Raw genomic sequence first — 25,334 nt, 5'->3', positions numbered from 1 at the left:
AACATTTTAGGATGATAACATAAAAAATTTGCACTTTGAAAACCCCCTCATGCACCCTTAGAATAGAAACTCCAAAAAAGTGAACCCATTTTGGAAACTACGGGATAAGGTAGCAGTTTTGTTGGTACTATTTTAGGGTACATAAGATTTTTTGTGAGGCAAGGTAACAAAAAATAGCTGTTTTGACACTGTTTTTATTTTTGTTTTTTACAATGTTCATCTGACAGGTTACATCGTGTGGTATTTTTATAGAGCAGGTTGTTACGGATGCGACAATACCAAATATGAAAAAAAAAAAAAATTTTGTATTATATTTTAGTGTCTCTATATTCTGAAAGCCATATTTTTTTTTTGGGGGGGGGGGGGGCAATTGTCTTATGTAGGGTCTCATTTTTTGTGGGATGAGATGACTGTTTAATTGGTACTATTTTAGGGTTCATATGACTTTTTGATCGCTTGGTATTACACTTTTTGTGATGTAAGGTGATAAAAAATTGCTTTTTTGACCCAGTTTTTAACTTTATTTTTTTACGGTGTTCATCTGAGGGGTTAGGTAATGTGGTATTTTTATAGAGCAGGTTGTTACGGATGCATAAATACCTAATATGTCTACTTTTATTTACTTATTTCATTATAACATAATAATAGCAGTTTTGAAGCAATAAAAATGATATTTTAGTGTCTCCATATTCCAAAAGCCATAGTTTTATTTTTAGTTTTTGGACAATTGTCTTAGGTAAGGTCTAACTGTTTGCGGGATAAGATGGCGTTTGATTGGTACTATTTTGGGGTGCGTATGACTTTTTGATCGCTTGGTATTATACTTTTTGTGATATAAGTTGACAAAAAAAGGCTTTATTGACACAGTTTTTATTTTTTACGGTGTTCACCTGAGGGGTTAGGTCATGTAATATTTTAATAGACCTGGTTGTTATGAACATGGCGATACCTAATATGTCTATATGTCTTTTAACACAATAAAAGTATTTTTGAAACAAAAAAAATCATGTTTAAGTGTCTCCATATTCTGAGAGCCATAGTTTTTTATATTTTTTGCCCGATTGTTTTATGTAGGGGCAAATTTTTTGCAGGATGAGGTGACGGTTTGATTGGTACTATTTTGGGGGGCATACTCATTTTTGATCGCTTGGTGTTGCACTTTTTGTGATGTCAGGTGACAAACAAAATTATTGTTTTAGCACAGTTTATATTTTATTTTTTCTACGGCATTCAGGTGAGGGGGTGGATCATGTGATATTTTTGTAGAGTCGGTTGTTATGGATGTGGCAATACCTAATATGTCAGTTTTATTTGTTTTCTGTCTTTTTACAATTTTATGTGTTTTATTTTGGGAATTTTTAAACTTTTTTTATATTATGAAAAACACTTTTTTTTTTTTTTTACTTTTTTTTTTGTCCCACTCTGGGACTTTAACTTCTGGGGTCTGATCCCCTCTGCAATGTATTACAATACATCTTTTATTGTAATGCATTGACTGTCAGCTTTTATGCTGACAGTCTGCCTGTGAGACCCAGTCTAAGGGCTGGATCTCACAGGCTTTCGTAGAAGGCAAGGCATCGGACTTGCCTTCTCTGCCATTGGGTACCCACCGCAGTGACCCGATGGGGAAGCGGAGGGCACCCGTACCCTCCGCGAACCCTCTGCATGCCACGGTCAGCTTTGACTGCAGCATACAAGGGGTTAACACGCCGGCATCTGTGTTTTCACCGATGCCGGCGTATGCAGCAGGGGCCCGTGCCGCTGCTCGGGCGGGCGCAGCTCCTACACCCGCCCGATCAGCCTACCGTACATGTCCGGTGCTGGTCTTTAAGTCAGGTCCACCAGCACCATACATGTACGGCGTGGGTCCTTAAGGGGTTAAAGAGGTTATCCAATACTATAAATCGTCCCCGTCCCCGCCTGCCATTTACTGCTCCCCCGACACCGAATGTTTTCATTGGCGCACGGTGAGAAGCAGCAGCGGCGGCGCGAGACCAGGAGCAGGGTAAGCATATTCCCTGTGAGGGGCCCGGCATATGGGGGGCAGTGTATAGTATTGGATAACCCCTTTAAGAGTAACCAATTACATACTAACAACTGAGGAATCTGCCTATGCCAGTGATACATGCGGGATCTTTATTACTGTGTCATCAGAAAATGATTCATTGTTTAAATCATATCTTTATGTTAAACATATTTTTAACATTTTTTCCATGTTACTATCTATTTTTTTTTTTTAAGTCGCACTGGCTGCTAAGCGTAAAGGGATTGTCCGATGCTCAAGTCAGGGGGGCTGCCTGGGTGAAAATGGAGGTATGTCCGGGTTCAGCTCTGAACCCGGACAACCCCTTTAATAATAGGCAGCACTTCTTGGTCTGTGCAGATCACTTTTCAAGAAGTGTTGCCTATTATTAAAGGCATGATTACAATGGCAGATATCATCTCTATATATAGATAACACAGCATCCACCATTCACAATAGGCAATGTCACAACTTATCTACTCCCTCCTGAACACTGCACAGGTCACAGAGCATGCCTTCACAACTCTCTCATAGAAGTGAAGGAGGTCAACTCCTGTTCATGGTGGTTATATGCAGGGATGAACAAGTGGAAGATGGCAGTGGTAGTAGCCTGGCAAGAATGAGTGTACACATAGATCACAGTGGCGATCTGCACACCAGTATCCTCTTAGGGCTCATGCACACGACAGTATTTTGCATTCAGTATACTGGACGTTTTTTGAGCTCAGTATACGGAACATATACTGAACCATTCATTTCAATGGTTCAGCAAAAAATACTGAAGTGTCTCAGTGTGCATTCCGTTTCAGTATTTCAGTATTTCCGTGCCGTGAAAAGATAGAACATGTCCTATACTTGTCCGCAAATCACGGTGCTTGGCTCCATTCAAGTCAATGGGTCCGCAAAAAAAACGGAACACATACGGAAATGCATCCGTATGTCTTCCGTTTCCGTTCCGTTTTTTCCTGAACCATCTATTGAAAATGTTATGCCCAGCCCAATTTTTTCTATGTAATTACTGTATACTGTATATGGCATACGGAAAAACGGACTGGAAAAACGGAAAGGAAACGGAAACACAACGGAAACAAAAAACGGAACAACGGATCCGTAAAAAACGGACCGCAAAACACTGAAAAAGCAATACTGTCGTGTGCATGAGGCCTTAGGAAGATGCAGTGACAGGAGGGCACACCCTTTCTTTCCTCGGGGCACACCCTGGTGATGAGGCTCTGCCTGGTGATCGCTGGGGTGCCCTTGGTGTTAAAGGGTTTCTGTCATCAGAAAAGTGGGTATTAACTTGGCTGACATTAGCGATGTGCTAATGTCAGCTGAACATAACTATATTAGTCGGTTGTCACTATGTGCTGCCGTTATTTAGAAAAACGAACTTTTATAATATGCAAATGAGCCTCTAGGAGCAGGGGGGGCATTGCATAAAGTAGGGCCAGGCCAGCGTTGGTCTCCTGTCTGCTGGGGAAATCTCACGCCTGCACCATCCCGTTCAGTATTTGGCGCAGGCGCAGTGAGGGAAGGACTTCGCCGGCAGCCGGCTTCCTCACTGCGACGTATTCAGCGCAGGCGCAGTGAGGAAGCTGGCTGTCGGCGAACGTCCTTCCCTCACTGCACCTGCGCCAAATACTGAACAGGACGGTGCAGGTGTGAGATTTCCCCGGCAGACCAACGCTGGCCTGGCCCTGTCAATCAAGTGTAGAAGGGCGTGGAAAGAGATAAGCGAACAGAGCCTCTAGGAGCAGGTGCAACGCCCCCCCCCCCCTGCTCCTAAAGGCTCATTTACATATTATAAAAGTTTGTTTTTCTAAATGACGGAGGCACATAGTGACATGGGACTAATATAGTTATGTTCAGCTGACACTAGCACATCGCTAATGTCAGCCAGGTTAATACCCATTTTTCTGATGACAGAAACCCTTTAAGTGTTTTCGCAGGATGCAGGGCAGGAGTATGGGATCAGGTGCAATAGCCAGTGCACAGCAATGGAGTCAGTGATCAGGCCAGCTGTAGTGAATAAATAAGTCTCTCTTTAATAAAGTGCAAAATAGGAGTAGTAGTACATCCAACAGTCTCAAGGCAGAGTTCCAAACAAATCATAGTGCAATTCTTCCTCAGTAGCAATCTATGGGGGTCATGGTACTCCTTCTCTGACTTTATTTCTCTCTGCAGAACCTTAGGCTGGCAATGATCTTGTTTGTAGATGTTCTGTAATGTGAATGAGGGGTACAGAATTAAGACCTGGCTGGTCAAACCATATCAAAGTGTGACAGATGCACTGACAATATTCCTTCTCACAGCAGCAATGTCTTTATCAGCCTTAAACTTGCACAGTACCTCAACTACTCTTTCTCTCTGGAGCACTTTGGATAACTGTAACTGTATCAGAAATTATGGTTCTCTGAAACACAGGCCTAGTCCTGAGGAGCAAGCAGTCATGTGTCCTCTCCATAGCACAGCTAGACTAAACTCTCTATACTGACTAAGGGCGGACCCATGTCCATCTCGTAGCATCCTAAAGGGGCTGGGTCAAGGTTGTTAACTCTGACCTATCCATAGGGTACCATAAAGTATTCAGGCATAATAAATTATAACATTTCAATAAACCAAATAACATAATAATTAATCCTTTTGCATTTACTCTATTCTGGGGTATTGCATATGGCCCATGGTGGCTGTTGTAAAGCATATCTCAGATGTGTGCCTGGCCCCTCAGAAAATAATAAGTCTGTGTGTTATCTGCAAAAAATGTGGATAGCGCACGAATCAAAAATATGGTGGTGTGTATGAAGCCAAAAGTTCAAATAACAAGCCATAGATATAAAGCTATTATGGCTATAGGTACAATTGTCTCATAATAAAGTGCTAAAAAAAGATGGCTGAACTGAAAACACTGTTAATTCCTCTTACACTACGTGCAGAATTATTAGGCAAATGAGTATTTTGACCACATCATCCTCTTTATGCATGTTGTCTTACTCCAAGCTGTATAGGCTCGAAAGCCTACTACCAATTAAGCATATTAGGTGTTGTGCATCTCTGTAATGAGAAGGGGTGTGGTCTAATGACATCAACACCCTATATCAGGTGTGCATAATTATTAGGCAACTTCCTTTCCTTTGGCAAAATGGGTCAAAAGAAGGACTTGACAGGCTCAGAAAAGTCAAAAATATTGAGATATCTTGCAGAGGGATGCAGCACTCTTAAAATTGCAAAGCTTCTGAAGCGTGATCATCGAACAATCAAGCGTTTCATTCAAAATAGTCAACAGGGTCGCAAGAAGCGTGTGGAAAAACCAAGGCGCAAAATAACTGCCCATGAACTGAGAAAAGTCAAGCGTGCAGCTGCCAAGATGCCACTTGCCACCAGTTTGGCCATATTTCAGAGCTGCAACATCACTGGAGTGCCCAAAAGCACAAGGTGTGCAATACTCAGAGACATGGCCAAGGTAAGAAAGGCTGAAAGACGACCACCACTGAACAAGACACACAAGCTAAAAAGTCAATACTGGGCCAAGAAATATCTCAAGACTGATTTTTCTAAGGTTTTATGGACTGATGAAATGAGAGTGAGTCTTGATGGGCCAGATGGCTGGATTGGTAAAGGGCAGAGAGCTCCAGTCCGACTCAGACGCCAGCAAGGTGGAGGTGGAGTACTGGTTTGGGCTGGTATCATCAAAGATGAGCTTGTGGGGCCTTTTTGGGTTGAGGATGGAGTCAAGCTCAACTCCCAGTCCTACTGCCAGTTTCTGGAAGACACCTTCTTCAAGCAGTGGTACAGGAAGAAGTCTGCAAGGTAAGAAAAACATGATTTTCATGCAGGACAATGCTCCATGACACACGTCCAAGTACTCCACAACGTGGCTGGCAAGAAAGGGTATAAAAGAAGAAAATCTAATGACATGGCCTCCTTGTTCACCTGATCTGAACCCCATTGAGAACCTGTGGTCCATCATCAAATGTGAGATTTACAAGGAGGGAAAACAGTACACCTCTCTGAACAGTGTCTGGGAGGCTGTGGTTGCTGCTGCACGCAATGTTGATGGTGAACAGATCAAAACACTGACAGAATCCATGGGTGGCAGGCTTTTGAGTGTCCTTGCAAAGAAAGGTGGCTATATTGGTCACTGATTTGTTTTTGTTTTGTTTTTGAATGTCAGAAATGTATATTTGTGAATGTTGAGATGTTATATTGGTTTCACTGGTAAAAATAAATAATTGAAATGGGTATATATTAGTTTTTTGTTAAGTTGCCTAATAATTATGTACAGTAATAGTCACCTGCACACACAGATATCCCCCTAAAATAGCTAAAACTAAAAACAAACTAAAAACTACTTCCAAAAATATTCAGCTTTGATATTAATGAGTTTTTTGGGTTCATTGAGAACATGGTTGTTGTTCAATAATAAAATTAATCCTCAAAAATACAACTTGCCTAATAATTCTGCACTCCCTGTATTGTAATGTATCTAACCAATCCATCCAAAAAAGTACTCTCATTACATATTTTAAAATATTGTGCTACTCACAGACTTTTTGAAGTGTACTGGGATTTGTGAGATAAGCTCATGTTTCAATAGGGGATCTCTGGAGAACCCCCTTCACTGTGGAGGTTTCTCCCTCTGCTCTGGTGTAGTTGTTCCCCTATTATTAATGCTATTTGTGTAATTTTTTTTATATAACACATCTCACTTTTGCAAATATTTTTGTTGAACTTATATTATATATATTATATAGTTATATTAGCTGGTGCTTTTGCAAGAGAGCATAGCATTGTTTAGTTAAGCAAAGTGGTTATGCACAAAATCCATGATCGTACAAAGCTACTGAATATGGGATGGTCATGTAATTATCTTTTAAAACTTTCTAAGCATTATGAGGTGTGGTGCTTGAAGTTAATACTAGGTAAGTTTACGATAACTAAGGTGGATTACTTATCACACCCTAGAAGTTATTCATCTAATGATGCCCCTTCATGGGACCAGTTTATTATGTTTAATATTTATTGAGCCCAGCTACTTCATGACATACATCTAGATCACCTAGACATGTTATCTTAAAGGGGTTCTGCAGTTCTTTTAAACTGATGATCTATCCTCTGCATTGATCATCAGCATTTGATTGTAATTATTGTAACCATATCTCAGACATAATTTGCAATATTTGGCAACTTTCAATAAAACCTGTGATCGCTAAAGGTGAATTCACACATTGCTTATGCCACCAAAGAATAGCTTACAAATAAGATTAATGTTAAAGGGGTTCTTTAAACTGATGATCTATCCTCTGGATAGGTCATCAGCATCTGATCGGCGGGGGTCCGACACTCGGGACCCCCGCCGATCAGCTGTTTGAGAAGGCAGCGGCGTTGGTAGTAGTGCCGAGGCCTTCTCGCTGTTTACTGCAAGTCCAGTGACATCACGACTAGTGTCACTGGCCTGGGCGCAGCTAAGATCCATTTGAGTGATCAGAGCTTAGCCTTTCCCAGGCCAGTGATACTAGTGGTGACGTCACTAGGCCTGAGGGAAACCTAGAGCAGGCCGCGGCGGTCCTGAAGCGCTGCTGCCTTCTCAAACAGCTGATCGGCGGGGGTCCCGAGTGTCGGACCCCCGCCGATCAGATGCTGATGATGTATCCAGAGGATAGATCATCAGTTTAAAGAACCCTTTAACATTAATCTTATTTGTAAGCCATTCTTTGGTGGCATAAGCAATGTGTGAATTCACCTTTAGCGATCACAGGTTTTATTGAAAGTTGCCAAATATTGCAAATCATGTCTGAGATATGGTTACAATAATTGTATTTTCTGCCACCAAGTTTAGTCATCTCAAACTTCTCACACCACACTGTGGGTCACATACACAGATAACAAATGGTACCTGTCTTTGGCTTTTCTTCAGCCATAATGCTCCAAAAATGAACTTTGAAGGCACATGCAAAAGAGCATCTCATGTGCCAAGGAGCATTGTTTGTCTCTGCAAGTGCCAAGGTCCCCCGTGTTACTCTTCGATAACTTCTCCCCTGTTTAGCTGTTAGCCAGACCAGTGTCCTCCTAACGTCACTCTCCTTGGTTTGCTGAGAGAAGCCCATGACACTACTGCAAGCTCTGGTGCTTTCTCAAATTGCTGATCAGCGGGGGTCCCGGGGGTCAGACCTCCACCAATTAGATACTGATGACCTATCCAGTAATGACATTCCGCTATACGCCACGTGACTTGACCGCAGCAGTCATGTGCAATATTGTGCTGAGGCCAATGATTGGAATAGATGTTCAGGGCATTATGGGCATGTCATCACTGCAGCCAAGAAGATGGGAGGATTAGAGCAGTGGTGCAAGGAGCTACGGAAGGAAAAACAGGTGAGTAAAGTATATGTTCTTTTATTATTTTATGGCGACTATATAAGTCATTGACAATTCTATAACTGATATTTATTATTCATTAGCTTTGCTAATAACTAATCCTTATCATATTGTATTGCTGAATTGGCAATAAATGTGATACCAAATATATTAAGACATATATATTTTTTTCATCAGATGAAAGTTTTTGTGTTTCGAGTTTTGATTTTTGGATTTCTGGTCTCGCACGTGTCCACATATAGCAATGGACTGGTCTATAAAGCATGTAACACAATGACGCCACAACATGGCGTCTCTGCACAGACAACAGAGCCGCCATACAGTGTGTTTGCTTCTAGCCACACATACAGACCTGCAGAAGAAATCACAGGTGAGTACCACCAGATTTCAGTCTAAATCTATGAGCTTTCTATAGGAGTGGATGGTTCTCTAGAGGATGTCGCTTCTATTCTCTGCCCTTTCAAAAGTGTGAACTGACAACCAATTAAATATCTTACAAGAAACGGTTATTACTGACATATTCAGCAGCTAAAATAATATTTACAATAATTACAATAATTTTATCCTTCTGTATGGTAGATTATTACAGTAGATTATATAACCCCTTAATAACCAGGCTTGAAAGAGTCTTAATAACCAGCTTCATTTTTTCGTTCTTGTCGCTCTGCGTTTCAGCAGCTAAATTTTTTTTTTTTTTTTTTTTCAGTGAAGTAGGTATGTGTGGTCTTATTTTTTTCCATTTGAGGATACATATAAATTACTATGTTATTTAAACTATTTTCTGTGTTTTGTAATATGCATGTTAAAAAAAAGGTTTTGGTATTAATTTATTTATTTTTTATGCTGTTCATGCTTCACACTAAATAACCTTTCTCTACATTCCTCTAAATGTATTGTAGATACCTAAGTAGTGAAGAAAAAATTGTATAACTATGTAATACTTGTACAAGAATATTTATAATAAATCTTTTGTATATTTTTACTTTTGGGGGAAGCTGTTTTATTATATTTTTTACACTTTTATTACATTTTTAAAGGGGTTGTCTGGGATTTTACTATTGATGGCCCATTGTGATCTGATTGTACCCCAACCATTCAGCTGATTCAGGGTAACTCCAGCAGCTGAAGTTGTTGCCACAACTACACAGCTTCATCCATTGTGTAGTGGAGCAGAGCTGAAGTAGCCAGCAACATCCACTACACAATGGATGGACTGTGCTGTCCGCTGGAGCTTCCCCAAAACTGCTGATAGCTGTGGTGCAAGGGCGTCAGGCCCTACCAATTAAATATCAATGGCCTTTTCAGAGGATAGGCCATCAATAGTAAAATTTTGGTACCCCTCTCCCCCCCCCCCCCCCCCCTTAATGTAGTATACATTTTTGTTACGTAATATGTCTCCCGAAGAGTCATAAATGACCTCTGGGGGGGTCAATCATTTTTTTCATTGTGTATTTTTTCGCTGTAACTGGGGCATCAATAGTAGCCTCAGTTACAGGGGAAAGAACATCTCTATCATTAGAATAGTCAAAGGCAGAGCTGATCTGGGTCATGTATCGCTTGGTCCAATAGAGGCGGGAGCACTTCCACTTCCTCTGTTGAACACAAGAGGTTTCCAAGACTGATAAATAATTAACGGTGGGAGGGGGGAGGATGATTCCATAAGTTGCTAACATTTAATTATGAGAGTCATGGTAATATGGACATAACAAATAAAAGTAAAAAATAACTCTACTGCCTTCTTTCAGTCACTCTGCAGGCAAGTCCTGAAACATATTTCGAAGGGTTTCTCCTTCAAGCACGCAGTATACCAGAAAATGAAATTGTTGGCCATTTCATTGTGACAGACCCTAAATCTAGAAATCTCACTTGTGCTGAGAATGTGGTGAGTACATATACAGAAATAGTAATATTCCTACCATGCCCCACAAATTCACCACTTTTCGGAGATCGGAGGGGAATTAGAATTTAAAAAATAGTGAAGTACTCTCCTTGTCATGAAACATAAAGACACGGGGCTCACTGTCATGATGGTGCATCTAATCAGTTTTGTTTTACAGTGTGCATTCATCCTTGGTTATCCTGGGAAGAAGGGATGCAAATCAGTAAGTTCTGCCTCTAATGCCACCAGATGTAAGACACCTATCCTACAAGTCAATGTTCAACCGTTTTGGCCAGTGATGGTGAACCTTTTAGAGACTGAGTGCCCAAACTGCAACCAAATACCCACTTATCTATCGCAAAGTGCCAACACGGCAATTTAACTTGAATACAATATAGTATATCTTTCATGTACTTTATCATATAGCTATAATAACTTAATAGCCTACATTCAGTGCGCTGCCTGTGCTGTTCATAGTGCGTCCTGTGCTGATAAATGGCAGGAAAAGTCGAAAGCATATTGGTACGTCATAGACTTTTTCCAGGGCGCAGGTGCCCACAGAGAGGGCTCTGAGTGCCGCCTCTGGCACCCGTGCGCCATCACTGGTTTAGGCACTCTCCATAAAGCCTCATGCACACGTCCGTGGAACAGGGACCGTGTGATACCGGCGTGGATTTCTTCTGAGTGCAGGAAGCGCACGGCGTCTTAGCAACCCAGCCGTGCGCTCTTGCACTCAGAAGAAATCTAGGCCAGTATCACACGGTCCGTGTTCCATGGACGTGTGCATGAGGCTTAAGGAGATAATAGTATTCCCTGAATCCTAACCTAGGCCTCTCAGCCAGTACTCCCTGCTCTGTACTGATGAGGGGCAATCATCCTGAAACAGCTGTCTGGAGATAAGATGATGGCTTAGTTATTATCCAATTCATGTCTCAAGGCCTGTTGAAGAGATCGAACATTGATTTACAGGATAGCTGCCTTACATATGGTAGCATTATAGGCACAGCTTGCTAAGGGCTCATTTGCATACCCTCTTTCCAGAATTCCAGAGGAACATTGCCTGGCCTATAAGACTCCTCACGCCGTTTAGGCGCTCTCTATAAGGAGAAATTGTATCCCCCCCCCCCCCCCCTGCATATTTGACTATGCTAAACTATTGTGCTAGGAACTGCATGATCACAGACCCCTTAGTTGATTGACACAAGTCCATTCAGATGAAGGGCATCCTAAGTAATACACCAGAGAGTTGCTTATTGTAATGCTTCATTAGACAGACAGTTGCAGACCAGGTCCCATCTCTAACGGAATAAATTATACATTTAATAGCTACTTATTTGTGAATCATAATCTTATCCACTGTAACTAACACTTTTAAGAAAGCGGGCCAGCATTGGAAGCATTTGCTAAATCTATTTGTTGTTTTATTTGTTGTGTCTTTCACAGGATTCCACTGTTACCCAGACAGATTCAAGCAAAAAAAACAACATTTCAGCTCTGTGGGTGGCACCAGCGTCTATCAGCAGTGTAATAATTAAGTGAGTGTGCTTTTATCTGGGAGCAAGTGGACACAATAACTGCAGATTTAATCTGGCTGAGATTTGCTGTACAGCACTGTCTCCTTATTAGCAGACCTAAGAGAACAGGGAAGAAATAACCAAATAAAAAGAACCAAATAAAATAACAAAAAAAACAATTACTCACCTAATAAATTTTCCACTGTCCTCCGTTGTCATCACTCTGGTGATCTCCGAGGTCTTGGATGACTTTGTTGCAGTAGTAATGACCTCTGCTGCCACCCACTGGTCTCAGTGGTATACAGCACTCAATCACTGAGGTCAGTAACATACAGACATGTCAAACACCGACTGAGACCACAAAGGCATTGCTGGAGTGGTGGGGGATTTAAGCGATGCTTCTTTTATTTTATGGCATTTCAGACCTTTTTCCAAACATTTTCCGATCTCAGAAAACCCCTTTAAATAAACTGGCTACAGCAAAGTAATTTGTTGGCCTCACCAGCCCTGCTGGCTCTTAAAGTTACAGTTTTTAGACATGTAGTGGACAACTCTTAACATGACTGAACCAACATTTTTAATTATTTTAGTTTAGGTCCTACACTGCATTTTATTCTCAGGCAATGGGATTATACTTCCTTGTGCCATGATTCTGCTGCAAACCTGTATTTTGGAAGAGGGGTTGAATATTATTCCAGGTATAAAGCAGAAAAGGGCATTTGGGAGGAGAAATGAGAAGAGAGACAGTCAGCGGAGCTGAGAACACTTATGATGCCACCCATTGGCTAAAAGCAGCATCTATTCACAATGTTTCCCCCAAATGTCCTTTTCAGTTGGATGCCAAGCACAGTATACAGCCCTCAAACATTGGTTCAGAGCATTCTTGGCACCAACTAGTTTAATCCTCTATGAGCATCATCTTATGTTAGACATAATGCATTGCATATGCATTCAGAGTCTTCACACCATTTTGTTATATTGTGCCCTTGTGCTAAAAAAAATAAAAAATTTAAGTTTTTCTCTAAGCTTACCCCTTAATAAGAAAGCGAAAACAGAATGTTCAAAATCTTTGCTAATTTATTAAAAAGGGGAAAAACTAACATAATGCATTGACATAAGCATACAGACCCTTTACACATACTTAGTTGAAGCACCTTAGGCAGCTATTACAGCCACCAGTCTTTTTGGGTATGATGCCACAAGGTTTGCATACAGGGGCGTAGCTATAGGCTCATGGGCCCTGGTGCAAGAGTTCAATTTGGGGCCCCCCTACCCTCAATACCGTTTCCTAACACCACCAGACCCCTGCACACCCACCATGTTCAAGCTAAACTAACAGGATTGTGCTCCACACCCAGTTTATCACGCCGCCAGTTAATACATCCCTGATGTATTAACTGACCAATAACATGGAGATCCCAGTGCCAGCTGCCTTGCTGGTGGACGATTGGCATATACTTCTGCTGTGACCCACAGCAGAAGTATATGCCAATCGTCCACCAGCAAGGCAGCTGGCACTGGGATCTCCATGTTATTGGTCAGTTAATACATCAGGGACCCCCTGGCATGGGGCCTGGGCATAACTAAGTGCACACTGTGTGATCCATAGGCAGGACTGAGTGGCTGCCCTCATCCACCAGCCCGTCCCTAATACCAGTCAATACCCCCTTAGGAAATCTCTCATCAGATGTGAGAGCAGCAGCGATCGATCATCCAGGATTAATGTGCACAGTGGGAGGCCTCCCTTAGGCAAGTGACAAACTGCCCCCCTCATTCTTATGCAAGTGACAAACTCAGCTCTGCTACATCTACAATGAGCAACTACAACAAATGTAATGCCAAACTGCAGTTCCTCTATGTGATGCCTTGGATAGCTTCCACTGGACCCACAGGCTGTGGGTCCAGTGGAAGCTATCCAAGGCATCACAATCACATAGAGGAACTGCAGTTTGGCATTACATTTGTTGTAGTTGCTCATTGTAGATGTAGCAGAGCTGAGTTTGTCACTTGCCTCTGATTGAGGGGGGGGGGGGGCAGTTTGTCACTTGCCTAAGGCCAGGGTAAGGGGGGCCTCCCACCCAGGCTGTGCACATTAATCCTGGCTGATCGATCGCTTCTGGCCTGCTGCTGTGCTGCCTGCAGTCACATTTGATGAGAGTACTGATTTGTTTTTTCCTAAAGGAGCGGGTATTGACTGGTCTGGGGCTGCTGGGCTTAGTTATCACTGACTATGTCACCGCCACAGGCGCTCCCACCAGGCGGGTTAGGGCCCCCGGACCAGACTCACTCACTCAGGGACAATCACAGTTCACAGACATACACTTTAACTGGTCTGGACCGGACCACCAGGACCCTGGTCCGGTCGGATGGTCCAGCCAGCCACGCTCACCTCAGCACAGCAGACAGTCTGGCAGGCAGTCGCAGGCTCAGGATAGGAGGAGCTGAGGAGGGGAGCTCTCAGCCAGGAGAGGAGGCGGAGTCAGCCAGGAGAGGAGGCGGAGTCAGCCAGGAGAGGAGGCGGAGTCAGTCAGTACCGGCGGCTGCACACAGCTTCCTCTTTCGTCTTCTGACCTCAACTGAAGCCGCTCCCCCTCCCTCCTCCTACTTAGCCTGCCCTGCACAGAGCACGTCACGCAGGGCCTCGCCTCTGCCCCGCCTCCGCCCGCCTCCGCCCCATGTGAATCTGGTTTCACGCAGTTAAAACTGATATCAGCTGCGGGCCGCGTTCTCCTGGCTGAGGGGGCCCCGTGGGCCCCCCTGACTTAGGGGCCCGGTCGCAATTGCGACCGCTGCGACCCCTATAGCTACGCCACTGTTTGCATACCTGAATTTGGGGATTTTCTGCCATTCTTCTCCCAAGATCAGGGGTGGAATGGGAACTTAAAGTGGTCCTGGAAAAAAAAGCTAAAAGTGGCCCTAACTGACAGAAGGCAGGGCCAATATAAGTAAGCAGGGTCAACATAAGAAGGTGGGGGGGGGGGGCAGCATTCAACTCTATCACCGGCCATACAGTTGAAGGCAGGCGGGCACTTTTTTCTGCCAGCCAGGTGCATAAGTAGCAGATGCTCCTAGCAATAATTAATGCTGAGAGCATCAGATCGCCATGAACATGACAGGCGGCCATGTGGAGGACTTGGGCAACCCCCTGGGTATCAACCCACCGGGAAATTTCCCTGTAGGGTCTATAGCCAGTCCGCCCCTGCTGAAGAGCCTCTCAAGCTCTATCAGGTTAGATGGGGACCTTTGGCACAGTGGACAGTCATTTTCAGGTCTCTGAGGAGATTTTTGATTGGGTTAAGTCTGGGCTCTGGATGGGCCACTCAAGTACATTCACAGAGTTGTCCCCAAGCCACTCCTGTGCTGGCTTGGTGGGGTGATTAGGGTCATTGTCTTGTTGGAAGGTGACCCTTCAGTCCAGTCTGAAGTCCACTGCACTCTGGATCAGGTTTTCATTGAGAACATGTCTGTACTTTGCTCCATTCAGTTTTTCCTCAACCCCCACAGCATGATGCTCCCACCACCATACTTCATTGTAGGAATGGTATTGAGTAGGTGACTAATAGTATCTGGTTTCTTCTAGACATGACGCTTACAATTGAGGCCAAAAAGTTCAATCTTAGTTTCATCAGACCAGAGAATTTTGGTGCTTACAGTCTGAGAATCCTTTAGGTGTTTTGTTTTTTTAAACTCGAGATGGGCTTTCATGAGTCTTTTACACAGGAGGGGCTTCTTTATGGCCACTTTGCCATAAAACCCACATTTGTGGAGTGAAAAATGATGGATGACCTTCTGTAAGTTCCTTCCAACTGCACACAGGATTTTAGAGCTGGGCCAGAATCACCATGGGGTTCTTGGTCTACCCTCTTACTAAGGTCCTTCTTCCCCAATTAATTAGTTTGGTGGACAGCTAGCTCTATGAAAGTCCTGGTTGTTCCAAACATCATTTAAGAATTATGAGGCCATTGTGTTTTTGGGAACTTTCAATGCAGCAGAAATTTTGTTAGTACCCCTCCCCAGATCTGTGCCTCCACACAATCCTGTCTCTGAGCTCTACAGACAGTTCTTTCCTCCTTATGGCTTGCTTTTTGCTCTGACATGCATTGCCAGCTGTGAGACCTTATATAGACATGGATGTGTCTTTCTAAATCATGTTCAATCAATGGAATTTACCATAGGTAGACTCTAATCAAGGTGTAGAAAGATCTCAAAGATGATCAAGATAAATGGGAGGCTCCCCATAGCTAAAAAAAGATAGTACCCCCCCCCCCCAAAAAAAAATATTTTAATTGTATATTTCTCTCTAGATCTCAGCCTGTGACACGGTTTCAAATACTCAAAAATGTATGTATTTAAATGTATTTAGTTATGTGTGTTTCTAATGACTTTTTTCATTGATTTAGAGCAACATTTCTTCAATCAAAGAGTATATTCTGGGTGGGTGTTGAAGGTCCTGAGCTCACTGTAAGTGTTTTAAGCAACTTTTTCTATTATACAGGTCATTGGCAATGACATGCTGGGAGTTATAGTCCTTCAAGCCTTCCGTTGGTCTTCTTTCACTTGAAAACCTATATTAGTTAACTTAGGCTACTTTCACACTAGCGTTCTTGCTGGATCCTGCAGGGCTCAGCAAAAACGCTTCCGTTACTGATAATATAACCATCTGCATCCATTATGAACGGATCCGGTTGTATTATCTTTAACATAGCCAAGACGGATCTGGCATGAACTCCATTGAAAGTCAAAGGGGCACGGATCAGTTTTCTATTGTGTCAGAGAAAATGGATCCGTCCCCATTGACTTGCATTATAGGTCATAACAGATCCGTTTTGCTCCACAGGACAGAAAGCTAACCGCAGCATGCTGCATTTTGCTCTACGGTATGAGAACGGAACAGAATGCATTTTGGAGCATTCCGTTCTGTTCAGTTACGTTTTGTCCTCATTGTCAATGAATGGGGACAAAAAGGAAGCGTTTTTTTCCAGTACTGAGACCCTATGACAGATCTCAACACCAGAAAATATTAACGCTGGTGTGAAAGTAGCCTAATATATTGGGATACATTTAATTGCACAGGTCTTTGATAAAGGACAGTTTAAGCCTCTAAACGAAATTCTCCCTGACACCACATTAGGATTTATTGATAAATTTTGATATGAACAATTACGGTCTCCCCTGCCCATACGTGGATTCTTTTAAAAATTATACACCGCCTTTACTACACACCAGCACTATTGCACATTATCTATAAAGACAGAGAACAGAATTGTTATAAATGCAACAAGGACAGAGGAGAGTACAAACACTTGCTGTGGGAATGCCCAGGGATAAAAGACGAATAAAAATAAAACTGAGCAATTACTTTGGTTTCGGGGCATTGCTTTGGCTAAAATAATAATAGTTAAACACTGGGGTTCCACTAAATACCCCAATTTCCAGGAATGGATAGAATATATGAATAGGGAAAGTTGTACGAATACAATCTTGCCCATACAGTAGGAAAAAAAGCAGTCTGGCAGCGGATATGGGGTAGCTGGAAATAAAAACATTAGGTGCGGCAGCTCCGCGGAAGAAAAGGGGGGTTGGAGGGACAGGTGGGTGGGTATAAAATAAGAGGGAGATTTAACATAGGATGAGAATATGCTGCATTGTATTCTGTATTTTGATAACGAACTGGTATATCGTACATTTTTATCTCTTTTTTGAAAAAAAAAAAATTATAAAAAAAAACATCCTTTAAAATAATCATTAATGGAGTTAGCTGTTATTTTTTATGTATTTTCTTTTACCTTTATTGCTCCTATTATTAGTTATTGGCTGTGGTCAAATGACCATGTCCATGCAGCTCTTTCTGATTTCCTGTGATGTTATGTCCATGGCAGGGCTGTCTTTAACGCGGGGCAAAAGGGGCACCTGCCCCGGGCCCAGTTGCTCCTGGGGGGCCCAAGGCAACTGCCTCTTGAGCCCTGCTGGCCACTGGAGGACCATTAATGGGTTCATACTTTATTAGCTAAGTAGCAGGACATGTAGGGCTTACATGGGGTATGTCCCTGCACTTACTATTATTTCTTGGCGCCGCTCCATTGCGCCGCGGTGGCCCCCGTTACATTCTCCCGCGCTGTATGCTAAGTAACAGCATTGGAACACCAGGGAGGATACATCAGCTTTTCTCTGTGGACGTCTCCTTCTCCCTGGCTGTAGCGATGTCCAATCGCAGTGCAGCACGTCACAGCCAGGGAGAAAAAAAAACTCACCTTCTGTGACATTCTGCTCTTCGATTGGACAGCGCTACAGCCAGCGAGAAGGAACGCCAGTGGCGTAACTACCGGGGAAGCAGGGGAAGCAGCTCGCCCCAGCAGCGTGTGTGACAGTTTATTTTCAAGTTAGTTAAATATCGTGTTCAGGGCCCCTTCACAGCAGCCGCTAGTGTGATCTAATTTTACTGTCTGCTAAAGTCTCCTGGTCTGGGATTCGAACCCACAACCTCCAATCTATCAGGGAATCAGTGGCAAAGCATTTACCCTCACAGCCATAAAGGCTGCATTACAACTGACTGGGGGGAAAAAAAATAATAATACATCTATACACATGACAGCTGCCCAAACACACCTAGCACTGCTATATCTGTATATGACAGCTGTCCCTGCACACTCAGCTCTGCTATATCTCTATTTATGACAGCTGCCCCAGCAAACCCAGCTCTACTACATCTATACACATGACAGCTGCCAAAACACAGCCAGCTCTGCTACATCTATACACATGACAGCTGCCCCCAACACACCAGGCAGTGCTATATCTCTATATGACAGCTGTCCCAGCACACTCAGCTCTGCTATATCTCTATATATGACAGCTGCCGCAGCAAACCCAGCTCTACTACATCTATACACATGACAGCTGCCGAAACACAGCCAGCTCTGCTACATCTATACACATGACAGCTGCCCCCAACACACCAGCACTGCTATATATCTATATGACAGCTGTCCCAGCACACTCAGCTCTGCTGTATCTCTATATATGACAGCTGCCCCAGCAAACCCAGCTCTACTACATCTATACACATGACAGATGCCTAAACACACCCAGCTCTGCTACATCTATACACATGACAGCTGCACCAGCACACTCAGCTCTGCTATATCTCTATATATGACAGCTGCCCCAGCAAACCCAGCTCTACTACATCTATACATGACAGATGCCCAAACACACCCAGCTCTACTACATCTATACACATGACAGCTGCCGAAACACAGCCAGCTCTGCTACATCTATACACATGACAGCTGCCCCCAACACACCAGCACTGCTATATATCTATATGACAGCTGTCCCAGCACACTCAGCTCTGCTATATCTCTATATATGACAGCTGCCCCAGCAAACCCAGCTCTACTACATCTATACACATGACAGATGCCTAAACACTCCCAGCTCTGCTACATCTATACACATGACAGCTGCACCAGCACACTCAGCTCTGCTATATCTCTATATATGACAGCTGCCCCAGCAAACCCAGCTCTACTACATGTATACATGACAGATGCCCAAACACACCCAGCTCTGCTACATCTATACACATGACAGCTGCACCAGCACACTCAGCTCTACTATATCTCTATATATGACAACTGCCCCAGCAAACCCAGCTCTACTACATCTATACACATGACAGCTGCCGAAACACAGCCAGCTCTGCTACATCTATACACATGACAGCTGCCCCAGCACACTCAGCTCTGCTATATCTCTATATATCTATCTACTGTATAGCAATACTTAAAGATATATAGATGTAGCAGGGCTGGTTGTGCTGGAGCAGCTATCATATATAGAGATATAGCAGGGCTGAGTGTGCTGGGGCAGCTGTCATATAGAGATATAGCAGTGCTGGGTGTGTTTGGGCAGCTGTCATGTGTATAGATGTAGCAGAGCTGGGTTTGCTGGGGCAGCTGTCATATATAGAGATATAGCAGGGCTGAGTGTGCTGGGACAGCTGTCATATAGAGATATAGCAGTGCTGGGTGTGTTTGGGCAGCTGTCATATGCATAGATGTAGCAGAGCTGGGTTTGCTGGGGCAGCTATCATATATAGAGATATAGCAGAGCTGAGTGTGCTGGAACAGCTGTCATATAGAGATATATCTGAGATACTGCTATATCTGTATATGACAGCTGTCTCAGCACATTCAGCTCTGCTACATCTCTATATATGAGCAGCTGCCATGTGTATAGATGTACACTTAGCCAGCTATAACAGTAGAAGTCTCATAATTTTTCAGTCAGCATCAAGGCAGCTCGTATGGTCTAGTGGTTAGCTGCTCTGCCTCTGAAGCAGAAGGTCGTGGGTTCGAATCCCAGCAGACTCTTTTCTGAAATACAAGCACTGAGTCCATATAAGGACATACAAGGCGGGACACAGGAAGAGGCTGCATCGCATCGCTGACATGGAGGTAAGTAGAAGTGTTTATTATTATTTTTTTATACCCGACTGTTACTGCCATGGGGGAGCGGAAGGCACCTGATACTGGCACATGGGGGGGAGTGGGGTTGGCACCTGATACTAGCATGGGGGGGGGGAGGGAGAGAGGCACCTGATACTGGCATGGGGGGGGAGGGAGAGAGGCACTTGATACTGGCACTTTTTTTGTGGTGGTGGGGGGGAGGGAAGATGGCACTATGATACTGGGACATAGGGGGGGGAGGCACCTGATACTGGCACCTGGAGGGGAGAGGGGGGGTTGGCACTTGATACTGGCACATGGGGGGGGGAGGCACCTGATACTGGCACATGGGGAGGGGGGAGGGAGAGAGGCACTTGATATTGGCACTTTTTAGTTGGGGGGGGGAGATGGCACTATGATACTGGGACATGGGGGGGAGGAGAGAGGCACTTGATACTGGCATGTGGGGGGGGGGGTTGGCACTATGATACTGGCACATGGGGGGAGAGGCACTTAATACTGGCACTTTTTTGCAAGGGAGATGGCACTATGATACTGGCACATGGGGGGAAGAGAGAGGCACTTGATACTGGCACATGGGGGGTGGGAAGGAGAGAGGCACTTGATACTGGCACATGGGGGGAGATGGCACTATGATACTGGGACATGTGGGGGGGGAGAGGCACTTGATACTGGCACATGATGGGGGGCACTTACTGGCACATTATTGGGGGGCATTATGGGGGACACTAGGCCGGCAGCCTATCAGAGGCCGGACACTGAGGGGCATCTACTGGGGCACTATATATGGGGCATTTTATACTGGTACATTTTGGGGGGCACTAGCAGGAAGGGGGGAGAGGAGCACTATGGGGGAATTTACTGGGGGCACTATATAGGGGTATTTTATACTGGCACATTATGGGGGCACTATGGGGACATTAGCTCAACTGGGGGCATTACAAGGGGGGATTTTTTGCACTGTCACATTATAAGGAGAATTATTACTACTGGGGGGGGCATTATGGTGGGTTTTATTACTGCCCCATGGTATGACCCCCTAGTAGCAGCACCGGCCTCTCCCTGCTCTGCTATCCCTCTGCCCCTTCTCCAAATCCTTATTATAAAATCTTTCTCATTAGGATAAAACACAACATCAGCTCCGCCGAGCCCCCGGCCAAAGTGTGGAAGTGGCGTCCGAGATCCCCAAGGGCCAAGCCAAGTAACTGTAAGTGTTCATGTGGAGTATGTTTATGTTATGCACATATAGCCTACACTGTGCCACACAATATACAGTATACCTCTACACTGTGCCCCACAATATACAGTATACCTCTACACTGTGCCCCACAATGTACAGTATACCTCTACACTGTGCCCCACAATGTACAGTATACCGCTACACTGTGCCTCACAATATACAGTATACTGCTACTGTGCCACACAATATACAGTATACCTCTACACTGTGCCCCACAATATACAGTATACCGCTACACTGTGCCACACAATATACAGTATACCTCTACACTGTGCCTCACAATATACCGCTACACTGTGCCACACAATATACAGTATACCGCTACACTGTGCCTCACAATATACCTCAACACTGTGCCACACAATATACAGTATACCGCTACACTGTGCCTCACAATATACCTCTACACTGTGCCACACAATATACAGTATACCGCTACACTGTGCCACACAATATATAGTATACCTCTATACTGTGCCACACAATATACAGTATACCGCTACACTGTGCCAAAGGAGTGGGGTTTACACAGGAGGAGGGAGGTGTGAAGCGCGCTGAGGGGGGCCCTTACAAATATTTGCTGAGGGGCCCAGTCACTTCTAGTTACGCCCCTGAGGAACGCCCACAGAGAAAAGCTGATGTCTCCTCCCCGGTGTTCCGATGCTGTTACTTAGCCTACAGTGCGGGAGAATGTGACGGGGGCCACAGCGGTGCAACGAAGCGGCGCCGAGAAATGATAGTAAGTGCAGGGACATCCCCCATGTATGCCCTGCATGTCCTACTACTTAGTTAATAAAGTATGGACCCATGAATACGGCAGTGGCACTTGTGTTCTCCCTCTTGCCCAGAGTCCAATCAATATTAAAGACGGCCCTGGTCCATGAGCATGTCAAAGCAGCAACAGTGGCAGTGATAGGGGAGTGTCTATGTAACTAGATGGGTGGGAGGAGCTATAAATTATCTGGGTGTTGTTAACCCCTTCCCGACATATGACGTAATAGTACTTCATGGTGGCTAGCGACTTGCCGCATTTTGACGTACTATTAAGTCATGGTGATCGGGCAGGTCCTTGCTGTATCCGCCGACATCGCTGTAAAAGCTTATGCCAGCGGATTAACCCCTTCTATGCCACAGTCAGCGCTGACTGTGGCATAGAAGGTGCATGTGGCGGGCGAGGGAGCCCATCGGGTCCCCGTGGTGCCATGGGACCCGATGGGTGATGAGGCAGCCCAATGTCATGCACAGGCTGCCCAATGCCTTGCACAGCATCTGGACCTGCCTTCTATGGGGGCCGAGGAGATCCAGCCCCAGGCTCGTCTCCTAGGCAACTTGTTAGTGTATTACTCAGTGTAATACACTAACAGGCAATGCATTACAATACAGATGTATTGTAATGCATTGCAGAGGGGATCAGACCCTCAAAAGTTGAAGTCCCCCTCTGCTATACATTATGGTTATAGAATTTTTAGCCAGAGCCCTTAGGGCCAATGAATCCATCAAGGGCCTGCCGCCTAAGCATGGGTGATTTGGAGTCAAAGATTGCCATCTATGCAGATGATCTCCTCATCTACTGCACAGATCTGCTGGTCAGCTTCCCTAACATTTTGAAGGAATTCTCAACCTTTGGAGACCTTAGCAATTTTAAAGTGAACCTCCACAAATCGGAGGTCCTTAATATTACTTTGCCCCAGGAATTGGTCAACAATCTGCAGTCCTCTTTCCCCTTCCGCTGGGCTCATGGCCACATAGCTTATCTGGGTATGGCCATTCCTTCTGACTTAGCTAGTCTCTTCTCTTTGAATTTCACCCCCCTTATTGAGGACGTTCGGAGGGACTTGAGGGCCTGGAAGGGGCTACCATTGTCTTGGTTCGGCAGGATACACACACTCAAAATAAATGAATATTCTCCCACGTATCTTATACCTCTTTCCCACCATTCCCATGCCCCTCCCAAACACCTTCTTCAGAACTCTTCGATCTATGTTCCTTAAATTTATCTGGACAGGCTCCTCTCCTAGGATGGGGATGAGATTTTTGGTGCACAGCAGACCAAGGGGAGGCGCGGGGGTCCCAGACCTACCAAACTACCATAAAGTGGCAATCCTTTCATACATACTGGATTGGTTCCACAATGGACAATCTAAAAGGTGGGTCCAGTTCGAGAAACTTGAGGTGGGGTTCCCAACCCAAAATCTACTCTGGATCTCTAAACCTAGGAGACCCTTGCGCCTCCCCCTGCTGACCTCGGGCATTCTGAAAATTTGGGATAGAGTTGCATTACCACTAGGTCTCACTCAGTTCCCCAGCCCTATGACTCCCCTTCTTAACAATCCTGATTTCCCTTTGGGCATGGGTCGTAAGTAATTTCTGGGGCACCTAAAGGGGCATGGCTTTGGTACATTGGCTTAAAAAATTTCTTATCCTCCTTAGGCCCCAATAACTCTCTCTCTAGAGATCTTACCCCCTTTGAGGCGCTGTGCACCCAAACTCCCCCCCCCCCCCCCCCCCCCACACACACACACACACACTTAGTGTCTCTAGTATACGGGCTACTCCAGGGGAAAGATGATAGTATCTCCGACTTACCCTTTGTAAGGGTTTGGGAAAAAGAGCTGAGGTAGTCATTTCCTTCTGACCTTTGGGAGAAGGCATTCAAGTTATCTCATAAGTTATCTGTAAGCTGCGGACTCCAAGAGAAGAATTTTAAGATTATGTCCAGATGGTACAGGACCCCGGCCCTACTACACTCTTTCCTTCCTACATGCCCTAGCTCTTGCTGGAGATGTGGCCGGGAGGAGGGCAACATGTCTCATATTTGGTGGTTCTGCAGCAAAATCACTCCTTTTTGGGAAGCTATCAATGATTTGTATGACATGGTCAGTGGTAGCTCCTCCAGGTGGGCTCCTGAGGGCGCTTTGCTTTCCATGTTTCCTAGCTCTACCTCCGCTCTGAAAAAGGGTCTCCTGAGATTCTTTGTACAAGCATCCCGTCTGGTTATCCCTAGGTTCTGGAAATCCACATCAGCCCCTCTCCCTAGGGACTGGCTCATCACTTTTGAAAAAAATTACAAAATGGAGGAGCTATGGGCGGAGGACATGGGTAACTCCACCAAGTTTTTAAAAATTTGGACTCCTTGGATCCTGTTCAAGGGATCTCCTGATTATGTCAATTGGTTAAATAGAGGTGTCACCGGTCCCTAGGGAGAATACACCTTCCATGTAGAGTTCCATTATCTTTGCCAGCACTAATAGTTTTGTCTAAGCTAGGGAGTACTCTACCTGAGGTCCGTGCACCTTGGGACTTACTCTACCCTGTTTATTATACCACTACTTGTCTCGTCAGGAAATCCCCTCCCCTCTCCCTCCTTTCCCTATGTGTTCTTGTCCTAGTCTGTTATTTTCTTGTTCTGCAGTATAAGTTGGAGCTTTTTGTCTCTCTCCACCTATAACTGAGATTATGAGATACCTTTACAATGGAAGATGTGATCACGAGTTATATTTCCACATCCATTTTCCTAAAATGTATTTGCATATATTATTTGTGATCATCCGAATATATACAACTATTGTACACAGCCTCGGTTTGTACTCGGGCTGCTTTTCATTGTTTTGTTCTCTAATAAAAGAATTTGAACAACAAAAGTTGAAGTCCCAGAGTGGGACAGAAATAAAGTTTTAAAAAAAAGCAAAAAAAAAAAGTGTTTTTAATAAGAAAATAAAGTTTCAAAAAGAAAAAAAAAACACTTTCCCCTGATTTTATAATAAAAAATAGAAAAATAAAAGGAAAAAAACACACATATTAGGTATCACCACGTCCATAATGACCGGCTCTA

General features: G+C 44.3%; 1 protein-coding gene across 1 annotated transcript in view; it reads left to right on the top strand.

Moving 5' to 3' along the window:
• Nucleotides 1–8,347: 8,347 nt before the first annotated feature.
• LOC122944203 (putative ferric-chelate reductase 1) overlaps nucleotides 8,348–25,334 on the top strand; it is a 44,102-nt gene continuing 27,115 nt past the window's right edge. Inside the window, exons 1-6 of the mRNA XM_044302428.1 lie at nucleotides 8,348–8,395; nucleotides 8,576–8,768; nucleotides 10,144–10,280; nucleotides 11,721–11,812; nucleotides 16,192–16,252; nucleotides 21,705–21,733. Coding sequence (XP_044158363.1) covers nucleotides 8,348–8,395; nucleotides 8,576–8,768; nucleotides 10,144–10,280; nucleotides 11,721–11,812; nucleotides 16,192–16,252; nucleotides 21,705–21,733 — 560 coding nt within the window. The remainder of the gene's footprint in view (nucleotides 8,396–8,575; nucleotides 8,769–10,143; nucleotides 10,281–11,720; nucleotides 11,813–16,191; nucleotides 16,253–21,704; nucleotides 21,734–25,334) is intronic.

Source organism: Bufo gargarizans, chromosome 7 (assembly GCF_014858855.1).
Source record: "Bufo gargarizans isolate SCDJY-AF-19 chromosome 7, ASM1485885v1, whole genome shotgun sequence".
NCBI classification, from domain to species: Eukaryota; Metazoa; Chordata; class Amphibia; order Anura; family Bufonidae; genus Bufo; species Bufo gargarizans.
Note: the sequence above shows the minus strand (reverse complement) of the source record. Positions and strands in the feature narration are given on the sequence as shown.